Source organism: Ranitomeya imitator, chromosome 5 (assembly GCF_032444005.1).
Source record: "Ranitomeya imitator isolate aRanImi1 chromosome 5, aRanImi1.pri, whole genome shotgun sequence".
Taxonomy (NCBI): domain Eukaryota; kingdom Metazoa; phylum Chordata; class Amphibia; order Anura; family Dendrobatidae; genus Ranitomeya; species Ranitomeya imitator.
In genome coordinates, this window is record NC_091286.1 from 55,750,080 (window position 1) to 55,773,249 (window position 23,170).

The 23,170-nt window shown below is 43.3% G+C and overlaps 1 protein-coding gene across 7 annotated transcripts in view; it reads left to right on the forward strand.

Moving 5' to 3' along the window:
• EHBP1 (EH domain binding protein 1) overlaps window positions 1-23,170 on the forward strand; it is a 473,001-nt gene that overhangs the window by 117,547 nt on the left and 332,284 nt on the right. For all 7 annotated transcript variants that reach the window (XM_069768694.1, XM_069768687.1, XM_069768690.1 and 4 more), the window contains exons 4-5: window positions 1,209-1,304; window positions 3,681-3,734. In XM_069768694.1, coding sequence (XP_069624795.1) covers window positions 1,209-1,304; window positions 3,681-3,734 — 150 coding nt within the window. The remainder of the gene's footprint in view (window positions 1-1,208; window positions 1,305-3,680; window positions 3,735-23,170) is intronic.

The window sequence follows — 23,170 nt, forward strand, 5'->3', positions numbered from 1 at the left end:
ACATTAAAGGGAAAGGTGCAGGATTAGAGGCGGCAGATAACAGCGAGTAGCAGAGATGTTCGTACCATTAAAGGGAAAGGTGCAGGATTAGAGGCGGCAGATAACAGCGAGTAGCAGAGATGTTCGTACCTGTATGAAGAGAGGAGATGGATGTTAAAATAAGATGAACAAATTAACAATAACAAACTACTACAGAGGGAAGAGGATCCGGCCCTTGCTGGCTTAGGGTCTGTACGATATTGGGGAAAGAGACAGTAGTTTGGGGGTTTGCAGTAGCTACGATTTTGATGAGGTGGCAGCGGGGTCATTGCATGTTGTAAGCTGTCTTGAAAAGATGAGTTTCCAAGTTCCGTCTGAAAGTTCCGAATAATTTGGATAATCGTATGGGGCACAGAAATCCAGAGGTTGGGTAATACTCGAAAGAAGTCTTGGAGGTGACTGGGTGAGGAACGTATAAATGTTTAGGAGAGGAGGTCTTTAGAGGACCAGAGATTACATGTTGGAAGATATTGGGGGATTAGATTGGGGATATACAGTGCAGACAGATTATGGACGACTTTGTAGGTCAGTGTTAGTAATTTGAACTGGATATATTGCGGAATTTGGAGCCAATGAAGGGATTTGCAGAAGGGAGAAGTGGAGGAGTAGCGAAGAGAGAGGTGGATTAGTCAAGCACCAGAATTGATGACGAACTGGAGAGGTTAAGAGTCTTAGCAGCGAGGCCATAGAGGAGGATATTGCAGTAGACTCGGTGGGAGATGATGAGGGCATGCACTAACATTTTAATAGATTCAGGGTTGATGGATTCTAGAAATGTTTTTGAGTTGAAGGCAGCAAGAAGAGGAAAGAGTTTGGTTGAAGGACTGGGCGGAGTTGAGGGTTATGCCGAGGCAGCGGACTTGCAGAACAAGAGAAAACATGATATCATTTATAGATGAATTGGGTTTTGTCCACATTGAGCTTTAGGAAGCGTGATGAGAAGGAGAAAGATATTAGGTGTTATCTGTGGAGGTCATGGTGGTTGGATCCACGACGATCATACATTTATCAACTCTCCTGTGATAAACTTTAGCAAACCTTTACTTACTGGACTATGTCTGCAAATTATTTCATATAATCTTATGGAAATGTAGTTTGTGTGCTTTGTCTTTTTAGTATCTTCTTCTATTACAGTACAATCAGTTACACTGTGTCGTGTTGCATTGCAGGCACATAGCTGGCAGCCCGGTATAAAGAACCCCTATCGTGGGGTTGTGGTGTGGCCTGTTCCTGAAAATGTTGAAATCACTGTGACCCTCTTTAAGGTAAGTGTACTGTACGTGTATGATCACATGCCTTGTTTGCAACACATTTATAGCTGCAGCAAAGTGTATCTGGTTTTACCAAGTCTCATCCACACACTATGAAAAATTTTAGGCACAGATAAAAGGACATGTGGTGCTGATTTTAAAGGGAATGTATCAGCAGGATCTCACACCCCTAACTATTTATATTTTCATGCAGACAAGGACAGCAGACAAGTCCAGTAATACCTTTACATGGCCAGTCCGTTCTTCGGTTACTGAGAAATCAGTGTTTGGATTAATATACAAATGAGGCGAAGAGCTATTTCTAGAACTGAAGCCTCTGTCACTCCAGCTCTATTCCCCTCCAAGCCTCCTCCTCCTGATTGACTGACAACCTTAATGCTGCGTGACTTCAGGAGCCGACAGTCAAGTAGGATGAGGAGGTGTTGGGCGGAAAATAGAGTTGGAGTGACAGAGGCATCAGATCTGTAAATAGCTCTTCGCCTCATTTTCATTTTAGTTCAAACCCCGATTTCTCACTAATGGAGGAATAGAATGGCCTTATAAAGGTTTTGCTGCCCTTTTCATTGAAAGAGCTGCATGCACATATCCATAGTTTGGGGGGGATGAAATACTGCTGACAGATTCCCCTTAAATCCACAGCAAGTCAATCATTTCTGGGGATTTTCAGCTTTGCAGTTCCGCAGATTTTTTGCGTTTTGCATAGACGTATCTAAAATAGATCTGCAAAGGTTGCACTAAAATGAATTTGACTTCTTTTAAAGAGTTGTCTCAACTTCTTAAGAGAGTAGAATTGTAAAGTGTTTGTCAAATCGCCCAACTTTGTAATCTACCCGTTATTAAAGATCATCTCCATTCTCAAGAACAGAGGGATTTAAAATTGTTTAGGTTAGGCTACGTTCACATTTGCGTTGTTGGGCGCAGCGTCGTCGACAGATACCGACGCATGCGTGATGCGCCCCTATCTTTAACATGGGGGGGGGGGGGGCGCATGAACATGCGCCGGTATGCGTTGTAATGCGTTTTACGACGCATGCGTCATTTTGACGCACAAGACAGGGCGCAGACGATGCTACTTGTAGCGTTTTCCCTGCGCCGAATTTACTGATCTTTACTATTTTATGACAACGCATGCGTCACAAAATGCTGCGTTGTGTATATGCGTTGTGGGTTGCGTCGCCGACGCTGCGCCCAACAACGCAAATGTGAACGTAGCCTTACTGCTCATTGCCTAGCTCTCCGGCCACCTCTGCAGTCTATCAGTGGTGGCAGGTCTCCAAGGCAAGGTGCTGTGCACTAGATTAAGGCAGCCTCAGTGCCCCTGCGCTCCTCCGATGCTGGAGAAGCAAAGACGAGAGCACAGACGGTTCAGACGGGTGACGCAACCATATCTTCAATCTAAAGACTGTACACACACATATCTATATACTTGGCTCCAAGAAGTATCGTTTCTCCTTGCGTAGAGTGACATGATAAGCATGTCGAGGTGAGGAGACTTGAAGTTGCAATGCTCCTCTGGGAAATATGCAAATTGTCTCTTCGGGGAGGAAGAGGACTAGAACTCTAGTGCCACCTATTGGAAGTAGCAATCCTGACAGTCAATGTCGACCCTTTAACGAGCCTTGTCACATGACTTAGGATAAAAGCCAAACCAGAATCTCAATTTGCAGACACTGTGTTTCGGTATACTGCCCCTTGTCAGTGCAAAGTGAAGATCTAGTTTGGCTGAGTGATTTTTCCAAAAATCACCAAAAACTGTCGACATTGACTGTTAGGATTGCTACTTCCAATAGGTGGCGCTAGAGTTCTAGTCCTCTTCCTCTCTGAAGAGACAATTTGTATATACTTGGCCCAATTCAATAGAAATCCAGTTAATCTATGACAATGGGAAAGATATGTGTACCCTCATTCAGGTAACCATTGCGTTCTATAGGTTGTGTGGTTTTTCCTCTTAGCCCCATTAACTTCAGTGGAGCTGTAATCCGCAGTCACAACCTGTGGACCAATGCGGGACTGGTTCTAGAAGAGGTCAGCCATTATTAAAAATTTTACTTGTTGGCCATTGTTGATTTCAGCATTGATGTGTTCAGATCAGAAAATGAAATGTAAGTTTACGTGCACATATAACCCACTTTAGAGTCCTAGAGAAGTGAGGGGGTTCTTGGGGACTGTACTACAAAATATGAACCTGTCCATTCTAAGGGATGAGTGTACGGACCGGACCCCATAGTGGGTGTAACGCCAGAACTCATCCCTGTGGCTTTATTGTCCTGATGTGTCACCATTCTGTGTCCAATGTAGTTAGAAAGGGAACATCCATGCTATCCCTCTATAATAATGTGCTGACGCTTGGCTCTTAATGTTGTCTCCTAGGACCCCCATGCAGAAGAGTTTGAAGACAAAGAATGGACATTCGTAATAGAAAATGTAAGTAAAATATATTTACCATATAAAAAAGTAATTTACCCACTTCCGTGTGCCAAGGGATATCCAACAGGGTCTACATCATCACAATAAGATCAGTATGGGACCACAGCTGCCCCTCCGTTCTTTGAAATTAGTTGTGACTTGCACGATAAGGTTATTCAGTCTCTCTATAGTTGCTTTATTTTTTTTATTTTTTTATATAATTATTTTATTTTTCAGAAGAGCATGGATAAGTCTGTGTCTAGTATTATATCGGCTTTATATAAAAATATGTTATAAAAGTAATTGTCATTCTTTACTAAACGCCTTAAAATGTATTAAATGGTATAACAGCACCATCTAGTGGATAAAAATGATAAGTGCCCATATTTTTGCCCTGGCAAATTCTGTGCAATGATGAAGAATATCAGTGAGAATAGAAGATTTTCTCTTGGCACATGTTATGGATGAGATGCTGACAGCAGCTTTAGGACGGAGCATGAATGTCGTCCGTAACGGTTCCATAATGTAGAATGTCTGTCCATGTCTCCTGTGGGTTTGTTCTGTGACACAAATAATGACAAAACCGCTTTTTAGTTCTGATATTGAGATGACGAATTATTATTTTTATCAGTGCCCTTTTTTATTTTATTTCTTGTTTTTTTTAAATTTTTGCTTAGCTTCCCCATATGCTCATTAAATTAAAGTTGACAAATCCTTAAAGGGAACCTATCAGGTCCAATAACGCTATTAACATACAGATATAGGGCTAAACTTCAGGTTATGAAGGTGCCCGGCCACCGTACTGAAAAATTAACTTTCTTTCTCCTGGGAGCCACCAGCTTTCAGTTATGCAGGCGGGGATAAACTGTGAAAGATTGCTGTTGATACACCTCAACACTATGACTGACAGCCGGCTCAGCAGTACATTAGTTCAGAGACAGCTATCAGTCAGAGTGCTGGGTTATGCTTACTGCCATATCTCTCAGTGCTGTGAGTGATGACTGCATGACTGAAAGCCGGCGGCTCCAGGGAGAAATAAAGGTAATTTTCTCCCGAGAGCCTCACCTTCAGTACTGCTGCTGGGCACCTTCATAACACTATTAATCTGCAGATTAGCCCTTTATCTCCAGTCTAAAGGTACCGTCACACATAGCGACGCTGCAGCGATACTGACAACGATCCGGATCGCTGCAGCGTCGCTGTTTGGTCGCTGGAGAGCTGTCACACAGACAGCTCTCCAGCGACCAACGATCCCGAGGTCCCGGTAACCAGGGTAAACATCGGGTAACTAAGCGCAGGGCCGCGCTTAGTAACCCGATGTTTACCCTGGTTACCATCCTAAAAAGTAAAAAAACAAACGCTACATACTTACCTACCGCTGTCTGTCCTCGGCGCTCTGCTTCTCTGGTCTGGCTGTGAGCGCCGGGCAGCCAGAAAGCAGAGCGGTGACGTCACCGCTCTGCTTTCCGGCTGACCGACGCTCACAGCCAGAGCAGGAGGAGAGCAGAGCACAGCGCTGGAGGACAGACGGCTGTAGGTAAGTATGTACTGTTTGTTTTTTTACTTTTAGGATGGTAACCAGGGTAAACATCGGGTTACTAAGCGCGGCCCTGCGCTTAGTTACCCGATGTGTACCCTGGTTACCAGCAAAGACATCGCTGAATCGGTGTCACACACGCCGAACCAGCGATGTCTGCGGGGAGTCCAGCGACGAAATAAAGTTCTGGACTTTCTTCCCCGACCAGCGATCTCCCAGCAGGGGCCTGATCGCTGCTGCCTGTCACACTGGACGATATCGCTAGCGAGGACGCTGCAACGTCACGGATCGCTAGCGATATCATCTAGTGTGACAGTACCTTTAGGCTGCCGTCACACTAGCAGTATTTGGTCAGTATTTTACATCAGTATTTGTAAGCCAAAACCAGGAGTGGAACAAATAGAGGAAAAGTATAACAGAAACATATGCACCACTTCTGCATTTATCACCCACTCCTGGTTTTGTCTTACAAATACTGATGTACAATACTGACCAAATACTGATAGTGTGACGGCAGCCGAATAGTTATCATATCTGACAAGTTCCCTTTTAAGATTTTTATGGAATCCATTGTTTAATATGTCAGTGGGAGCATTGTGGCACAATATGGGACCCCAGCTATAGCATTTTACTTCGAATCCAGGCAGCTGGTGTCTGGACTAGGAGTTCCCATATTTTACAAAACACTTAGACCAAAATTGCACACCATGACCTGCAAGCAACATACCAGTTTTACAGTTGCATAGTTGCATAGCGACTTTTTCTCTAACTATACAGACCTTTCTGCTGACTATGGAGTCAAATATTCTTAAAACTGATATTTGCAAGCAAAGTCCAAGTATCTACAGTGAAGAAATAAGTATTTGATCCCTTGCTGATTTTGTAAGTTTTCCCACTGACAAAGACATGAACAGTCTATAATTTTAACGTTAGGTTAATTTTAACATTGAGAGATAGAATATCAAAAATAAAATCCAAAAAATCACATTGTATAAATTATGTAAATTTTATTAGCATTTTGCAGTGAGAAATAAGTATTTGATCCCCTACCAACCATTGAGAGTTCTGGCTCCTACAGACTCGTTGGATGCTCCTAATCAACTTGTTACCTGCATTAAATACAGCTGACATAGTCACCTTTCTAAAAGACTCCTGTCCACAGACTCAACTAATCAGTCAGACTCTAACCCCTACAACGTGGGCAAGACCAAAGAGCTTTATAAGGATGTCAGGGACAAGATCATAGACCTGCACAAAGCTGGAACAGTCTGCAAAACCATCAGTAAGACGCTGGGTGAGAAGGAGACAACTGTTGGTGCGATAGTAAGAAAATGGAAGAAATACAAAATGACTGTCAATCGACATTGATCTGTGGCATCATGCAAAATCTCACCTCGTGGGGTATCCTTGATCATGAGGAAGGTGAGAGATCAGTCTAAAACTACTCGGGGGGAACTTGTTAATGATCTCAAGGTAGCAGGGACCACAGTCACCAAGAAAACGATTGCTAACACATTACGCCATAAAGGTTTAAAATCCTGCCGTGCCCACAAGGTCCCCCTGCACAAGATGCTGTGGTCAGATAACACAAAAATTGAGCTTTTTGGCATTAACTCAACTCACCGTGTTTGGAGGAAGAGAAATGCTGCCTGTGACCCAAAGAACACTGTCCACACTGTCAAGCATGGTGGTGGAAACATATTTTGGGGGTGTTTCTCTTTTAAGGGCACAGAACTGCTTCACTTCATGAATGGGAGAATGGATGGAGCCATGTACCGTAAAATCCTGAGTGACAACCTCCTTCCCCCCCCCATTAAAATTGGAAAATGGTTGGGTCTTCCAGCAAGACAATGACCCAAAACATACAGTCAAGGCAACAAAGGAGTATCTCAAAAAGAAGCACATTAAGATCATGGAGTGGCCTAGCCAGTCTCCAGACTTTAATCCCATAGAAAACTTGTGGAGGAAGTTGAAACTCCGAGTTGCCAAGCGACAGCCTCAAAATCTTAATAATTTAGAGATGATCTGCAAAGAGGAGTGGACCAAAATTCCTCCTGACATGTGCGCACACCACCTCATCATCAACCACAAACCGTCTGACTGCTATGCTTGCCAACAAGGGTTTTGCCACTAAGTATCAAATACTTATTTCTCATTGCAAAATGCATCCGGCCCCTCACCCCCCAGTGTATAACATCCGGCCCCTCGCCCTCCAGTGTGTAACATCTGATCCCTTGCCCTCCAGTATGTATTATCTGTCCCCTCGACCCCTGGTGTATAACATCCAGCCCCTCGTCTCCCCAGTGTATTACATCCAGCCCCTCGCCCCCCCAGTGTATAACATCCACCCCTTAGTCCCACCAATGTATAACATTCAGCTCCTCGCTCCCCCCCCAATGTATAACATCCAGCTCCTCGCCCCCCCAGTGTATAACATCCAGCCCCTCCCCCCCAGTGTATAACATATGGCCCCTCGTTCCCCCAGTGTATAACATCCAGCCCCTCACACCCCAATGTACAATATTTGACCCCTCGCCCCCCCCCCCCTCCCCAGTGTATAACATCCAGCCCCTCGCCCCCCAGTGTATAACATCCGGCCCCTCACACCCCAATGTACAATATTTGACCCCTCGCCCCCCCAACCCCCAGTGTATAACATCCAGCCCTTCACCCCTTCAGTGTAGAACATCTGATCTCTTGCCCTCCAGTGCGTAATATCTGTGTATAACATTTGGCCCCTCGCCCCCCAGTGTATAACATCCGGCCCCTCGGCCTCCCAGTGTATAGCAATCGGCCCCTCGCCACCCGGTGTATAATATCTGTTTCCTCGTCCCTCAGTGTAGCTTGAAGTTCATCAAGAGAATGCCAAGAGTGTGCAAAGCAGTCATCAAAGCAAAAAGTGGCTACTTTGAAGAACCTAGAATATAAGACATATTTTCAGTTGTTTCACACTTTTTGTTAAGTATATAATTCCACATGTGTTAATTCATAGTTTTGATGCCTTCAGTGTGAATGTACAATTTTCATAGTCATGAAAATACTGAAAAATCTTTAAATGAGAAGGCGTGTCCAAACTTTTGGTCTGTACTGTATAACATCTGGCCCCTCACCCACCAGTGTATAACATCCGGTCCCTAGCTCTCCCAGTGTATAATAACCGACCCCTCGCCCCACCCCTCAGATGTATAATATCCGGCCTCACACTTTTTCTCACACTCTCTCATTTTCTAGGCAATTAGTGAGTTTTTGGTAGGGCAAATTTATTTGACGCAAATCAAATTTTTGAGGGAAAATTTGGGGACTTTGATTTTCTCTCGGTTCGGTCATCATTAGTTTCACTGTATATCTTTATACATGCGTGATACGTTGCCATCTAGTGGTTACTCCTATGGATACTGTCTTTGGAATACGCAGAACTGTTGGCGATGCTGGCAAATTTCAGGCACAATGTTAGCGAAGTAATAGGTGGGGTAAAACTTAGACTAGATAGTCTCATCATGAGCCAGGTTTATCAACCATCATGAACAACTTTGATAAATTTGGTGCATTTTAAGATTGTCTAATCTAAGTTTGCTCTGTCTATCGAAATGACAGTATTGATAAATCTTCTCCATTATGTTCTAAACCTACAAAGGCCGTAATTCCCTGAGACTTGCATTTCATACCACGGTCTGAATTGAGGACCATGCAGGAATAAGATTCCCAAATTCATTAAGAGGTGCACTCTAGTGATGAACGAACGTGCTCGGATAAGGTGTTATCTGAGCATGCTCGGGTGCTAGCCGAATGTCTTCGTCTGGTCCCCACGGATGCATGTCTCACGGCTGGTTGACAGGGATTGCTTAACCAACAGGAAATCCCCGCGTGTCCTGTAGCTGTTGAGCAGCCGTGAGACATGCTTTCGCATATGAACAAAGCCTTAGGGGTGTCTTTATTTTTTCCACGGAAGGAAATGGCAAAACTTTTGCTTCCTTTTTAAATACATTTTGGCTTTGGTTATTTTTATTTATTTTTTTTAAATGATCATTGTTCAGCGACATCTTCTTAAGGGCGCATTCACACAGCCATGATTCGGGTCCTGGCCGTGGGTCTTCTGACCGCACCTCAACATCTTCATAGGTATATATGAGGCTGACCTATTTCGGTCAGGAGGCCAGTGGCTTCAGTATTTTCCGGTCTGTACCGGAGACCCCCAGATAAAAATGTGAATTTTTCACATGTCTATATTGTGTGCGGCCATGTTTAGCCTTGCTATGACTAAGATGTGACCCGGTGTCTCACGATATTGGGGGTTTATACACAGAGTGGCTGTCACCATGAATCATTCATGAAGAATCTTTTTTATTCTCACCAGACTCCGAAGGTTTGTTCCCAACAAGGGTTTTTTTTTTTTCTACCGAAATCCATTTGAAAACTGACGACAAACCAATTTTCATTGTTCTATTTAGGAAATCCATGTTGCTGTTCACATGGCCGGTTACGCAGAATTTTAGCCCCTTCAAATATAGATGATTCCTGCCCAGTTTAAACCGCAAACCGGCTTCGTAAATGCCAAGGTCCGCTTCCGATTTCTGCTGTGGATACCAGTGCAAATATCCAGAAACAAATCCCCCATGTGACCATGCTTTAACGGCTGTGAACTCTTAAGTAGTGATGAGCGAATATACTCGTTACTCGAGATTTCTCGAGCATGCTCGGGGGTCCTCCGAGGATTTTTTAGTGCTCGGAGATTTAGTTTTTCTTGTAGCAGCTGAATGATTTACAGCTACTAGCCTGCTTGATTACATGTGGGGGTTGCCTACAACCAGGCAACCCCCACATGTACTCATGCTGGCTAACAGATGTAAATCATTCAGCTGAGGTGAGGAAAACTAAATCTCCGAGCACTAAAAAATACTCGGAGGACCCCGAGCATGCTTGAGAAATCTCGAGTAACGAGTATATTCGCTCATCACTACTCTTAAGGGCTCGTGGGCATGAACCATTTCCTTGTATGAGTGCTATCCGCAGTTTTCATGGACAGCACTCGTACATATGTCATTCGATGGGCTGTGCACATGTCCGATATGTTTACTGCCGAAATAATCCGAGACGCGTCCAATTTTGATCCGCTTGTCGGACCAGTATTAGCAATGCAAGATTTTCACAGAGGTACAGAATGGAGAAGGTGGAGAATCCGTTGTTGTTTTTTTTTGCTCTCCACGTCTGAGAAAAACTGAAGTCACTTTGATCAAACTCTGATCAGAATCATCAGACCATTTTTCTGGGATGTGGAGAAAACGGTCTTCTGACCCTGCCCTGATACTTATTAACTTCCCAGTCATGTCTTCTGTAGGACATAATGGACAATCAACCCATAAGCGATGTCACACCACGTGTAGATGACAGATTACATTCAACTATTCGGTATTGTTGGATCCTTGTACTTGGGGTCAGGACTTAAAATTATTATTATTATTATTATTATTATTATTATATGTCTATAGCGCCAAGATATTCCGCAGCACTTTACAATTTAGAGGGGACTTGTACAGACAATAATGACATTACAGAATAACAATAGTAAAGAAACAAACAATCCGCTCTGCTGCACCGCCAAATCAACCAACCCAGCTGCGGGGTCACATGCCCGGACGTACAGGCTCTCAATCCAGAAAAAAATCACCAAAAGTCTATGAATAAAGAAAGAGTGGGCTGGCACTCACCGTCCTGTAAAATCCGTAGTTTATTGAAACTGTAAAAAAATCTTCAGCAGAGGAGCAATGTGTGGGATACAAGGACGATGGCCATTTTACGTGACCCGTAGAAGCACATCCGCGGGAAACCGCCGTCGTCCTTGTATCCCACACATTGCTCCCCTTCATTGTATTGAAACAGCACACAGCCTAAGAAGTGACACTTCGCTGAAATCAGTATCTCAGTGCCTACCTCATTCTACCCTCAGATCATGTAGTAAAATCCTGCTGAGAGATTCCCTTTAAAATATCTATTGTAAATAAGCAGTGCTGGAAGCTATAGCATGGTGGAAGACCAGGACAAGCCCCTGAGGCCATGATGAGACCCAGGAGATCGCGGTATGCGTAAGCACTGAACGCACACCGCGATCTCCACCGGAGAGGCAGGGATGCGCCAGGAGGGTAAGTATAAGCTATATTCACCTGTCTGTCCCGTTCCAGCGCTGCGTGTGGCTCCGTGTTCCGGGTCCTCTGCCTGTGACGTTCACAGTTCAGAGGGCGCGATGACGCGCTTAATGTGCGCCGCCCTCTGACTGAACAGTCACAGCCAGAGGACCCGGAACACGGAGCGGCACGCAGCACTGGATCAGGGCCAGGTGACTATAGCAAGTGTCGGGGGCCTGAGCTATCGGCGACTCCGGCACCTGACCCCCACAGGGCGCCGGTGTCCCCGCCTGCTCAGGCCCCCCAACACTCGGCGCCCAGTGACGATAGGTGAGTATGTTATTTTTTTTTTTTATATATCGCAGCAGCATACGGGGCATATAATACTATGGAGCAGGTTATGGGGGCCATAAACCTTTATGGAGCAGTGTACGGGGGCATATACTATGGAGCATCTTATGGGGGCCATCAACATTTATGGAGCAGCATACGGGGCATATAATATGGAGCATCTTATGGGGGCCATCAACCTTTATGGAGCAGTGTACGGGGCATATGGATGGGAGCAGCAAATTACAGAACGGTGGCACAGGATGGGAGCAGCACATGACAGAACGGGGGCGCAGGATGGGAGCAGCACATGACAGAATGGGGGCGCAGGATGGGAGCAGCACATGACAGAACGGGGGCGCAGGATGGGAGCAGCACATGACAGAACGGGGGCGCAGGATGGGAGCAGCACATGACAGAATAGGGCAGCACATGACAGAATGGGGGCGCAGGATGGGAGCAGCACATGACAGAACGGGGGCGCAGGATGGGAGCAGCACATGACAGAATAGGGCAGCACATGACAGAATGGGGGCGCAGGATGGGAGCAGCACATGACAGAACGGGGGAGCAGGACGGGAGCAGCACATGACAGGATGGGGATGCAGGATGGAGCAGCTCATGACAGGATAGAGACCATATACCAATATAAATGCTCGCCACCCGGGCGTAGAACGGGTTCAATAGCTAGTCCTTAATATCGTGCAACATCTCAGGTCACATTCAGATCTGTTTTAGCGTGCACGTGCTGGCTGTGTTTCTCATGGATAGACCTCATATCTCATGAAGTCTGGGGGGCTGTTCACACGTCCAATTTTTTTATTTATTTTTGTTACTGAGTTGTGCAAAACTGTGGCGACGTTTCCGATATTGGTCCAAATGTTGATCAAAATTGTCAATGCAAGGTCAGTGAGAAAATCGACTGCTAGGTAGTTGAAGGTAGAAAACCTTTTTTTTTTTCTTCTCAACTATGAAAAACTGATGAAATGCGGATTGCATCCTGATAAAATCCGAACAAAATCACTAGTAAAACTAGGACCATTTTTTTCCACGTGGAAAAAAAGCATCTGATATCTCAATGAGCCCAAAGAAAGCAATGAGCCAATTTCTAAATAAACGCAGCATTCTAAAACGGACCGCGGTGTTGTCCTGCTGGAGGCCAGCAGATGGCAGCCTTTGATTGCTATTTCCAGGCGTATTCGGGACACAGGGAGCAGCATGTGCCTGGAAGTATGGACGGTAAGGTATCTGGTAGAAAGGAGATGGATGCAACAGCCAAGCTAAGCTTCCCTGACCCTTCATGAGAAAATAGAGGAAAATGGGAAGAATAAGCCTATTGTGCCAGGGGGGCTGATGAAATTCAAGATCCACACACATAATCTGTGGCTCAGCCTCTGAAATGTTAATCCATGGCTAGAATTATTTGAGCTGTAGGTTGCAATATATCATCAACATGGCAGTGTGTCAAACAATGCTCCGTGAATGCGTAATGTTGGGGAGCATACAGGAGGGAGCGGCTGAACTGCTGAGTAATGGAATCCTTTAGATCCACTTCTTGGAGTGTTTTCCTGCACCCAAATCATTGCTAGCGCCCCATTCATGCGGCACACAATGCATTCTGCTCAGGTTCATGTACCAGGCCACGTTCTGGGATGTAAAGTGTAAGGCCGATCACTATTCTGCTTTTTAAATGGAAATTGGCTGTAAATAATGTCACTCCGAGAGGAGTCGTGTCCGTCATATTGGAGTCTGTTCTGTGAGCCGGTCTGCCCTGATTGTCGCATTGGATATAGCAGGACTTTCCACCTATAACTGAAAATCCCACACTAAGAGGGTGTCAGGTGGGGACAACTACCCCAGCTCCGTACTGTGCTGTGTTCTGCAGGCAGGATGATTTTACTACTGAACGCAGTGGTATAGGTCCTAGTAAAAATCATAAATAAAGCCGTGTGCACTACTACTAGTGGTGCCCAGGTAGGTTCCCACACCATGTGATACTAAAAGAAAGAACCTGGCACTCAACTTAATGCTCGTGAGATTTTAATGGTAGTAGCCAAAAAAACGTTTCGGTCCTATATCTGGACCTTCATCAGTTACGTACTATGATGAAAAAGTGAATGACTGTAGTGTCATATAAGGCACAGCATGGTCTGCGTCTGGTATTTGCGCAGATAGGTTTAGGCACACAGATTGGACTTATTAACGCTGATAGGTGCTGTGCTTGTGTCCAGACACGGAATCCCCGCTTGTCTCAGACACTACAGTCATTCACTTTTTCATCATAGTACGTAACTGATGAAGGTCCAGATATAGGACCGAAACGTTTTTTTGGCTACTACCATTAAAATCTCACGAGCATTAAGTTGAGTGCCAGGTTCTTTCTTCTAGTAAAAATCATAACCTGTATGGCAGCGACCCCATGTGCCATTGCTGAGAAATCAAGCTTTGAAGTAACACGCAAATCATCAAAGAAGGAACCAGTGAGTGCACCGACACTCCCCGTGCACTTCCAGGCTAATTTGCATGTGACTTCAATGCTTAAAGTGCAGGGGGAGTGCCAGTGCAGGCGGGGAGTGCCAGTGCAGGCGGGGAGTGCCAGTGCAGTGGGGAGTGCCAGTGCACTCAGCGGCTAGTTCCAGGATCGTCTGCATGTGGTTTCAGGGCTTGATTTCTCAGCTTTGCACATCAGATTAGTTATAATTTGTATTGTTATAGGACTTATACAGACATAATGCTAGTCTGATTAGTAAAATCGTCCTGCGAGATTCCCTTTTAAATTTTCAACGCTAGGCTTTCAGGCTAAGGGAGATTGTATTACAGATCCAGTCTGCAATTCATTGTGGCCAAAGTGGACCTTAATTTTCTCCACTATTTACAGAAGCAGAAATTTAGAGAGTTGTTGAAATTCTTGAAAAGGATACAATGGTGTTTTTGTTTTTTTATTTCATAGCACTGTCCCTCTGTTCATCCATAGCACTGTCCCTCTGTTCATCCAGAGCACTGTTCATCCATAGCACTGTTTATCCATAGCACTGTTCATCCATAGCACTGTTCATCCATAGCACTGTTCATCCATAGCACTGTTCATCCATAGCACTGTTCATCCATAGCACTGTTCATCCATAGCACTGTTCATCCATAGCACTGTCCCTCTGTTAATCCATAGCACTGTTCATCCATAGCACTGTCCCTCTGTTCATCCACACCACTAGGAAAGCTCTGGTCTGCCTGCCGCTATCACTAGGAGGCCAAGGTATATGCAGCACCTATTCAACTCAGTATGGGCCATATACAGATTGGCCTCCAGCCAAAATACAGTAACATTTTCTATGAAGTCCAAATTCTTTTTTTTTGTGTGCCTTTTTTCCCTCCTTTTTCTTTGCTTGTGATAAGTAGAAATGAAGCGCAATTTTTTCAGACACAAAAGGGCACTACAATGTTTTTTTTACCATTTTTGTGCTTAAAAAATATTGGGAATGTATCACTTTTATGGTTTCATAAAATTGCACTTTGTTTTTTTTCTTTGTTTCAAGTGATAAGAGAAGTGGTCAGAGCATTTAACCGGACCGGCCTTTAACGGACCAACAGTCCGCATAGTAAAGAAGCACCATTTTATAGCAATAGCAAAATGTATGAGATTTGCCTTTTTTTTTTTTTTAAATAAAAGTTCTTAAAGCGTTTAACTGCAGTCACTTTCCCACTGAGATAAGAATTGCTTAGCGCCAATAAAAGCATCAGAACCGCACCAAAATGCAGATAATTTCCTCTGCAGTTTTCTGCTGCCAAAAGTCTGCATCACTCACTAGGAAAAAATATAAAAAATGCTTCGTGTGAACATACTTGTAGGCTGAAGTATGAAATGACAGTCCTAATAAATTCTGCTCTATAGGTCCAGACCTGTTTGGTTTCTGATGTAATGGTAAGTATATTGTGTGAGTGGTAAATGAAGGCGCACCACACATACAATGCAACTACATCTTTAGACCTGGTGGAATCTTTCTCTTAGGACTCATTTAGATGTTTTTTACGGATAGTACTCCAACCAATGAATGACTGTGGGACCAAATGATATGTCCTTGATTTTTCATGGGCCGATAAGTCAGTGGAAAATCGCAGAGACCTGTATGATTTTGACCTCCGGGTCGGATCAAAATCTGCAAGTCTAGGAGCCCGTGAAAAAATTGTACTTCACTCATGAAACCTAAGTGCCGTTCTGATTTTCATGGACTGTCAGAAAAGAAATGATGACATTCAGACAACTCTGATCACAGTCTGATCCAAATAATCGGTCCATTTTTCTGGGGGTGAGAAAATCAGACGTCTGAATAAGGTCTGAGTGTGACATTTCCTCACCTATAAGTGCTCAATTTAAAATAAAAAAGCTGCTAAAAAGGGCGATTTTAGTATTTTGAATGTATCCTCATTGCAGCTAATCACACTGTATTGTATAATATTCCAAAGGTGGGTTAAAAGAGGTCCAACTTGCACCCATCCAATTTACAAAGGGGAGAACAACAAGACGTGCAAAGTTTGTTTTTTCTATTGTTTGTTTGTTTGGGTTTTTTTTTGGAGGGAAGAGTTGGGGTTGAAGTATGTAATGACAAGTGCCAGGGGGGAATAGACCCCTGTGTGTGAGCTCTTCAGATGTGCTCCATGTACGATGTTAGACCTTCATGACTGGTTGGTCTTTCTTACACATGTGGTCTAGTGTTTGTTCACCTTGAATTCATTTTTTTACAAAGTTAGTTACCCCGCGGTGGTGAATATGTGATCCGTCTATAAACTGATATTCTTACAAACAGCAAAGGCAGCCATTTTTCGTCAAGTCCTTCATCTGTCTAGGATGAGTAGATTTAACAGCAGAGCCATGCACAAAGGACACATTGTGATAACCTAGAGATCGTCCATTATTATGAAACCTTCTGAATGCGCATAGTTGGGGGTCCCTGCTCGGGCATTCACATTGATGAAGAGACGTTCGCCCCCAACAGTTCTTATATCTGATGTTTACATGATTGTTCCTCGCCAGATACGTTCTCGTGGGTATATGCTCAGTGACGAGCCACCACCCTCTTGTAGAACGCCACCACTCAATGTGAATACAAATGAAATGAGTAAATGAACTCACAATATAAACCTCTTCAATGTGAGGATCTTATAGACAACCTGAAGGACCTCCTTACGAAGCTTTTTGTGTTCACTTGAATTGGTTACATGGAAGTAAATGATGGAGTTGTCTGGTGTATTATTCTCTACTATTCACAACCTGGCTCTATTTAATGGGTGGAGGTGGGAAGCCCTTTTGTTTATGACACATCTCTCCGAAAAAAGATAATTCGCTACGAGAAAATTCAAAGGCCTTTGAAGACCAGATTCACATATTGCCTATTTCCTAACTTGACAAATAAAAGTGATTGCTAATCTTTGAGAAAGATGCTTTGATGGCCGTAGGGTGCCGGCCATAATGCATTGCTTGAACATAGGGCCTCGGAGTTGGCTTACAAGTTTTGAGAACTTGTAAGAGAAGCCTGTGGGTTGTGCACACGGAAGTACATGGACCCACAGCCATGTAAGTTTTCAACATTTTGCTTCTTGTTTTGTAGTAAAAAGCCTCATCAGTTATTGTTAAGTGGATATTACTTTGGATATTTGTTTGGGCACATCTAAAATGGTTGGTGCTGCCATTTGCAAAATGGTCACCTGAGCTGTAGATCACAAAAACTTTTTTTCTAAATTTTGAATTTTTGACACAAACCTTTTTTTTTTTTTTAAAGTAAGTCAGAAATGGAAACTGTCGTTGGAAGAGTTTTTATTTTCAATTGTCGGAAGCAAGTCAACACCTTGTACTTTGTGATGGTCCCCAAACCGTTCCAAGAAGGGACAATTTTTCCAAAATAAAAGGACTTAATTCTCAGGAAAGAGGCGGCTATTAGGGTATGCCACTGTAAAGTTACATTTACATGAATGTCAGGACCCAAGGTTTTACAGCAGAACATTGTCCTTAGTCCCTATTTTTATCTGCGCACTACAGAAAAAAAACTGCAGCGTAAATGGGCCTCGAAATTTGGAGTTGACATTTGCAGAATGTCAATTTATGCTGTTGCTTTTTTTTTTCTTTTTACATCAGATTTCACTTTTTTGTAATTCAAAAGGTTTAAATTTTCACATGGAAAGCCAGAGGATTTGGTGTGGATTTTGACGCATCCAATATTTATAATGTGAACATAACCTCTTAAATAAGTTTTTCAAGGGGAAAAAAAATTGGTAAAACAGTTTGATAAAGTAAATTATATACCGTAAGTTCCTAATGTAGCTTCTTGGCTCTGGTGGTTCCAGGGCTCCTGCATTCAACGCATGGTAACGTTTCCTTTGTCAACAAGTGACCTCTGCAGTATCTGAAGCGGTCCGCGTACTACGGATTTCAATAACCAAGCCTGCCCCCTTCTACATGTCAAGCACCAACCCCTCTATCCCTGCACTAGGCACAGCACAATGTGTATAGATTTTTCCTGGTGCGATCCTCATGGATTTCTGGATTTTACTTTTTATTTTTTTAAGAATATTTTTATTAGAATTACAAAAACACAAAGTATACAAGCAAAGTAAAGAGTAATAAGTGGTTGATTCTACTAAAAGATAAATCATTCTATATATCCCCTTTTTGTTGTCAATGCAGCAATATAAATTGCTGTGCCATAGGTTGGTGAACAATGAAGCAAGTTTTAGCAATATTGGCAAATAAGTGCCAATAACAGCAATTGCCCATGTTACCTGCTCTCTCCCATCATGTAAAAATACAGTGCTTGTGGTGGAAGTAGTAGTAGTGAATCTCCTCTTCATGGTGCTTGACTTTGCGTCTCCATGTCGCAGACATAACCAGTAGTGGAAAACTAAGGTAATATCGGAGGATCTCCTATCTACGGCCATTGTTGAAACCATGTGGTTGATTCAAAGCAGTGATGCAAGGATTTGTGGCAAGGTAAAAGTTCTATTAAAGTCTCACAAACATCAAAGAAATCTTGAACATTATGTTCCTTTAATAAAGAAACCTCCACCCAGTCCATCTTCATCAAAAAGGAGGCATGGAGGGATTTGCTGACCAAGCCACGTGTGAAGTATTGATTTGGATCCCACTTCTGCAATTGTGTATATAAGTTTCCATACACCAGGATTGCACCGATATGTTTCTGCCTCCAGATATCCAAAAATGGCCCAGACAGGACCAATGAGGGCGAAATTGGTGAGGCTATTAGATCCTAAGGCATGAGTCTTTGTCCATGATGACTATATTTGTGGGCAAAACCATATTGTGCTTGAGAAAATACCCACCCTATGTCCTCCAGTGGGGGTAACATAGGCCCTGTGTCGGATTTGGAAGCATTTCTATATATATATATATATATATATATATATATATATATATATATATATATATATATATATATATATATATATATATATATATATATATATATATATATATGTATATGTATATATATATATATATATATATATACATATACATATATATATATATATATATATATATATATATATATATATAGCGCAGAAGGAAGAAACTTATGGCTATAATCAATCGCTGTATGTAGATTTTCGTATAGTGATTTCCGGTATATATCTAGGCTATTTGGTTAGGAATGTGGAAGGGGGAAAATGGTCTTTTGGTTTATTAAGGAGCATATAATATCTTAATATTTGGGCTTTTGAGGGCTGAGATTGGGAACAGTATATCCTGAACTGTGAGTTCCACTCTGTGTTGGTGAGGTGGGGCAGAATAATTGATAAATATGTCTCAGGCTAAGTTCACATTAGCGTTTCTGTGCGCAGCGTATCATCTGCATACGCAAAAGCATGCTTACGCCTGTGCATCATCTTGCGCATGACGCAAACAAAAATGCTGCGTGTGTATGCGTTTAAATGCGTTTTGCCGTGCGTTTGCATTTTTTTTGACATGCGCAGTTTAAAGTACGCATGCGTATCGAACGCATTCGTATGCATGTCATTGCGTACCAATGCGCTCCCATAGACAGTAATGCGTTTGTTTACGCAATCGTCAGCATATACAGTATATATGGTTGTTCCCAATGACCCTGTTACCTTTTTTTTTTTTTAGCTCCCCTTCAGCCTTCTGCAGCCATCCATATGGTTTGTTTCCGTTACGTTCTGAGATTCCTGCCACCTCTAAATTATATTTCCAATGACTTTCCTACCAAAGCTACAGTGGGGAAAATAAGTATTTGATACACTAACAATTTTGTAAGTTTTTTCCCCTACAAAGAATGGAGAGGTAATTTTTATCGTAGGTACACTTCAACTGTGAGAGACAGAATCTAAAAAAAAAATAAAAAAAATCAAGAAAATCACATTGTATGTTATTTACAGAAATAATTTGCATTTTATTGCATTAAATAAGTATTTGATACAATAGAAAAACATAACTTAATATTTGGTACAGAAACCTTTGTTTGCAATTACAGAGGTCAGAAGTTTCCTGTAGTTCTTGACCAAGTTTGCACACACTGCCGCAGAAATTTTGGCCCACTCTTCCATACAGATCTTCTCCAGATCTTTCAGGTTTCTGGCTGTCGCTGGGCAACATTGAGTGTCAGCTCCCTCCAAAGATTTCCTGTTCGGTTCAGGTATGGAGACTGGCTAGGCCAGTCGAGAACCTTGAAATGCTTCTTACATGCCACTCCTTAGTTGCCTGGCTGTGTGCTTTGGGTCAGTACAATTCTGGACGACCCAACCATGACCCATCTTCAATGCTTTTATTGAGGAAAGGAGGTTGTTGGCCAAAATCTCAAGATACATGACCCCATCCATCCTCCCTTCAATATGGTGCAGTCGTCCTGTCCCCTTTGGAGAAAAGAACCCCAAAAGTATGATGTTTTTTTCCCACCATTCTAGACGGGACGGTGTACTCATCCGTCTTCTTCCTCCAAACACAGCGAGTGGAGTTGATGCCAAAAAGGTCTATTTTTGTCTGATTTGACTACATGACCTTCTACCATGCCTCCTCTGGATCATCCAGATGGTCATTGGCAAACTTAAACGGGCCTGGACATGTGCTGGTGTGAGCAGGGGGACCTGCTCACACACTTCCACGCTCAGTGCATGTCCAGTCCACCTACAAAGCACCATCCTGAAACTCCTATACAGTCTCAAGATGGATAAATTGCAGCCTAGTTTTTCCTCATAACAATCCTAGTATGCACTGCCTTGAGCCTCTCCTACAGTCACGGGTACAGGTATTGACATTTGCATCACACAGGCTCCCTATACTGTAGGAGATCATGTAGTTTTATAATAATTTTTGCAGTGGCAATTGCAAGACAAGACCGTGTAGTCCCTATATTTCTGGGTAAATTTATAGATGCAAGGGTTATGAATCATTGCTGAAATCTACTCCAAAATGGTGACAGTTTTGATTTTTATTTGTCCTGTATTACAGCTGGTCTAATTTGTCAATGTTCAGGAGGGTATCGCACCCGGCAGCCAGGGAGCCGAGAGGCAGGGAAGCGGTGCGCTCCTGAAGATGCAACATGAGAAAATCCCTTGGGTGCCTAGAGCTCAGGACTAGCTTGCTGTGTGCACCACGCCATTACTTCAGTGCTCTTAGCATATGTTCACACAGAGGGTTTTTTTTGTGCCATTTTTGATCCTACACTGAAATCTTAATCAAAAATGCTTTGAATAAACTTTAAATAAACTTTGCATTTATTTGAGTAATAAAATGTAGCGGTAGTGCACATCATGTTTTATTCTGGGGATTTTTTTAACACGTAGTAGAAAAAGCGTTGGAAAATTTTCCAGTTGTAAATTGTAGCAAAATGCACAATTTTGTTGCCGTTTTAATCCTGTTTTTCAATGTCTTTGTAGCTGAAAAACACTGCCACACCCCATAATAAAGTTAATACCACATCCAAAAACTCAGTGTGAACATACCCTTTAGGCCATGTTCACACAGTGCGTTTTTTACCGCGGAACCGCGGCGGTTTTGCCGCTGCGGTTCCGCAGCTGTTTTCCATGCAGGGTACAGTACACTGTACCCTATGGAAAACAGGACACACTGTGCACATGGTCCGGAAATTGTAAAAAAAAAGACGCGCTGAATAGCTCCCGGAAAAAAGAAGGAGCATGTCAATTCTTCTTCCTGAACCGCAGCGGTTCTGCACCCATAGACCTCCATTGTGAGGTCAAAATCGCAGTAAAACCCGCAGATCAAAAATATATCTGCGGGTTTTACTGCGATTTGATGTGCAGAACCGCTGCAGCAGGAAGTGCGGGGGAGCGGGCGGAAGTGCGTGGGCGGAGTGTGGCTGCCCCCCCGTGCTCCGATCCCGCCCCCCCGTGCTCCGATCCCGCCCCCCGTGCTCCGATGCCCCTCCCCCGTGCTCCGATGCCCCCCCCCCAGTGCTCCGATGCCCCCCCCGTGCCCTAATCTCCCCCCCTTATACTTACCCGGCGTCCCGGTGTCCGTCCGGCCGTCTTCTCCCTGGGCGCCGCCATCTTGCAAAATGGCGGGCGCATGCGCAGTGCGCCCGCCGAATCTGCCGGCCGGCAGATTCGCTCCAAAGTGCATTTTGATCACTGAGATATAACCTATCTCAGTGATCAAAATAAAAAAATAGTAAATGACACCCCCCCACTTTGTCACCCCCATTGGTAGGGACAATAAAAAAAATTAAGAATTTTTTTTTTTTTTTTTCACTAAGGTTAGAATAGGGTTAGGGTTAGGGGTAGGGTTAGGGGTAGGGTTAGGGTTAGGGGTAGGGTTAGGGTTAGGGTTAGGGGTAGGGTTAGGGGTAGGGTTAGGGGTAGGGTTAGGGATAGGGTTAGGGGTAGGGTTAGGTATTTTCAGCCATTTTAGCCCTAAAAAGCTTCCTAGGAAACACACAGTAAAAAAAGGATAAAAAAACGCATCAAAAAACGCATCAAAAACGCATCAAAAACGGACAAAAAAAGGACCTGCGTTTTCTGCCAAGAGCTGCAGTTTTTTAAAAAAACTGTCCTGAAAAAAAAAGGATGGAAATCCTGAACGTGTGAACATACCCTTATGTTTATGGCGCAGCTTTGTATGTAATATGTATTTAGAAAAAGAAGAAACAAAATTAGATAAACAGTAGATATAGTTAGTACGGTAAATATTACTGTTCTGCTTTATACAAAACTATAAGTCCCGGGCTGGTTTGCTAATTGAGTCATTTCATTTTTCAGCCTGCCCTGATTAACGTGAGTGTTATTTGCAAAATGTGTTGCATGCTCCAATTAAAAAAGTCATCATAGACCTGAAGTATTGCGGGTCATGACTTGTCTTCTACTAAGGGTAATTGCGTTGTCATCTAGTCATGTTGAGTAACACATTTCACCTCCATTTCCAGTGAGTACGTGAACTGGCTGCCTTGTTTAACCTATTGTTCCAGTTAATTGACTTCTTCAGATGACTC